Genomic DNA, 1726 nt, shown 5'->3' with positions numbered 1-1726 from the left:
CACAGCATCTCACCCCTCCGTGCCCTGCGCAGGCGCTGCCCGGCGAGGTGTCCCCCCCAGGATGGCTACGTGCTGCTGCTCGCCCTGCTCTCCATCTTCATCGGGGGAACGCTGGTGCTGCTCTCAGGGATCCTGATCATCTGCCGCCGCTGCTGCGAGGCCGACCGCCGCCACTCCAGGTGGGTGGGACGGGCCACGTTGTGTCCCCAAGGCCGGTGGCACCTCGTGGCCACAGCACCCATTGTGGTGCTGCTACGGTTCGTTATGGCACGGGGCAGCTCTGACCGTCGTCCCTCCGCAGAGCCAGCGATGACCCTGAGAAAACCACCACTACGTACCTGGATGACTCGCAGCAGGCCCAGGGTGAGCACTGGGGATCACTGCCCACCTGTGCTGCTGCTTCCAGGGGGGTGGGAAAGCGGGTGCTGGGCTGTCCCCTATTCACTGCGTGTCCTCCAGCCTGCGGTGCAGTGAGTTCATGCAGCCTCAGCTGCGCCGCTGTGGGGGGCTGTTGGCTGAGCCCTCCCTTTCCTCTCCATAGATATCACTATCAAAGTGGAGGACCCCGAATGCCTGTCGGCCTCCAGCTACCGTGATGCAGAGAGCGAGCGGTTCCTGTCCTCCAGCTCCTCCAGCGCACGCCGCGTCTCCTTCAACGAGGCCGCGCTGTATGAGCAGGGCAAGAAGACCCAGGAGAAGGGGCGGAGGTGAGGGCTGGGGGCCCTGGGGAGGGCCTGTAGGTTGTGGGGCCGCCCTCTGACCCGCTGTGCCCCCCAGGTACACGCTGACAGAGGGGGATTTCCACCACCTGAAGAACGCCCGCCTGACGCACCTCCACCTGCCACCGCCCGCCCTTAAGATCGTCACCATCCATGAGTGCGAGTCCAGTGAGAACAGCCTGGCCATGACCCCTCGCCGGCCCCCTCCCAAACCCGGCCTCGCCATCTTCCAGGTGGGCACCGGGGAGGGGGTGGGCATCGCCTCGGTGGGGGCTGAAGGGCGGCATGGGGATGGGGCTGTGGGCGCAGAGCTGTGCAGCCCCTGATGCGCTCTGCCCGCAGCCCCCTGGGGGGGCCGTGCCGCAGCCCAGCCACGCCGTGTGCCCCAGCTCAGCACTGCCCGGGGACACCTACAACTCCACAGCGGGAGGGAGCCCCGCCACCTCCTCTGACTCTGGGGAGGGCCCTTCGGTGAGTGTGGGGCCAAGGGGGGCTGGGGCTGTGCATGGCTGCTCCCAGGGCTGAGCCACCGCTCACGACTCCTCCACACCTTCAGTTCACCACAGCGCCCCGGAGTGGGAAGGGGCCGATGGTGGGCAGTGCCAGCCCCGGGGAAGCCCCCCCAGCCCCCACGCAGGGTCCGGTGCTGCAGTTCTTCACCCGCCTGCGCCGGCACGCCAGCCTGGATGGGGCCAGCCCCTACTTCAGGATTAAGAAATGGAAACTGGAGAGCACCCAGCGGGCATCCAGCCTGGACACGAGAGGTGGGGCCGGGGAGCCGAGGGGAGGGAGGGGGCTGCGCCCCTCTGCAAGGATGTGACTGTTCCCCCCCCTCCCCCCACCCCGCACCCCCGCAGGGTCTCCCAAGCGCCGCCAGTTCCAGCGGCAGCGTGCAGCCAGCGAGAGCATGGACCAGGAGGATCGCGACCCCCACCAGACCGACATCATCCAATACATCGCCCACACCGACGACGTCGCCTTCCACCCCGCGGGCGGCCCCTTCCTGC

General features: G+C 68.3%; 1 protein-coding gene across 1 annotated transcript in view; it reads left to right on the top strand.

The window, feature by feature from the left end:
- CBARP (CACN subunit beta associated regulatory protein) overlaps positions 1-1719 on the top strand; it is a gene marked incomplete at its 3' end in the record, with an annotated part of 3684 nt that extends 1965 nt beyond the window's left edge. The window contains 8 exon segments of the mRNA XM_031557788.1: positions 6-53; positions 55-179; positions 302-363; positions 542-707; positions 778-952; positions 1062-1190; positions 1276-1483; positions 1577-1719. Of these exon segments, the coding sequence (XP_031413648.1) occupies positions 6-53; positions 55-179; positions 302-363; positions 542-707; positions 778-952; positions 1062-1190; positions 1276-1483; positions 1577-1719 (1056 nt within the window).
- Between the last annotated feature and the right edge of the window lie 7 nt (positions 1720-1726).

This window comes from Meleagris gallopavo, unplaced genomic scaffold, assembly GCF_000146605.3.
Source record: "Meleagris gallopavo isolate NT-WF06-2002-E0010 breed Aviagen turkey brand Nicholas breeding stock unplaced genomic scaffold, Turkey_5.1 ChrUn_random_7180001957651, whole genome shotgun sequence".
Taxonomy (NCBI): Eukaryota; Metazoa; Chordata; class Aves; order Galliformes; family Phasianidae; genus Meleagris; species Meleagris gallopavo.
This window is presented reverse-complemented; position numbering and strand designations above follow the sequence as displayed.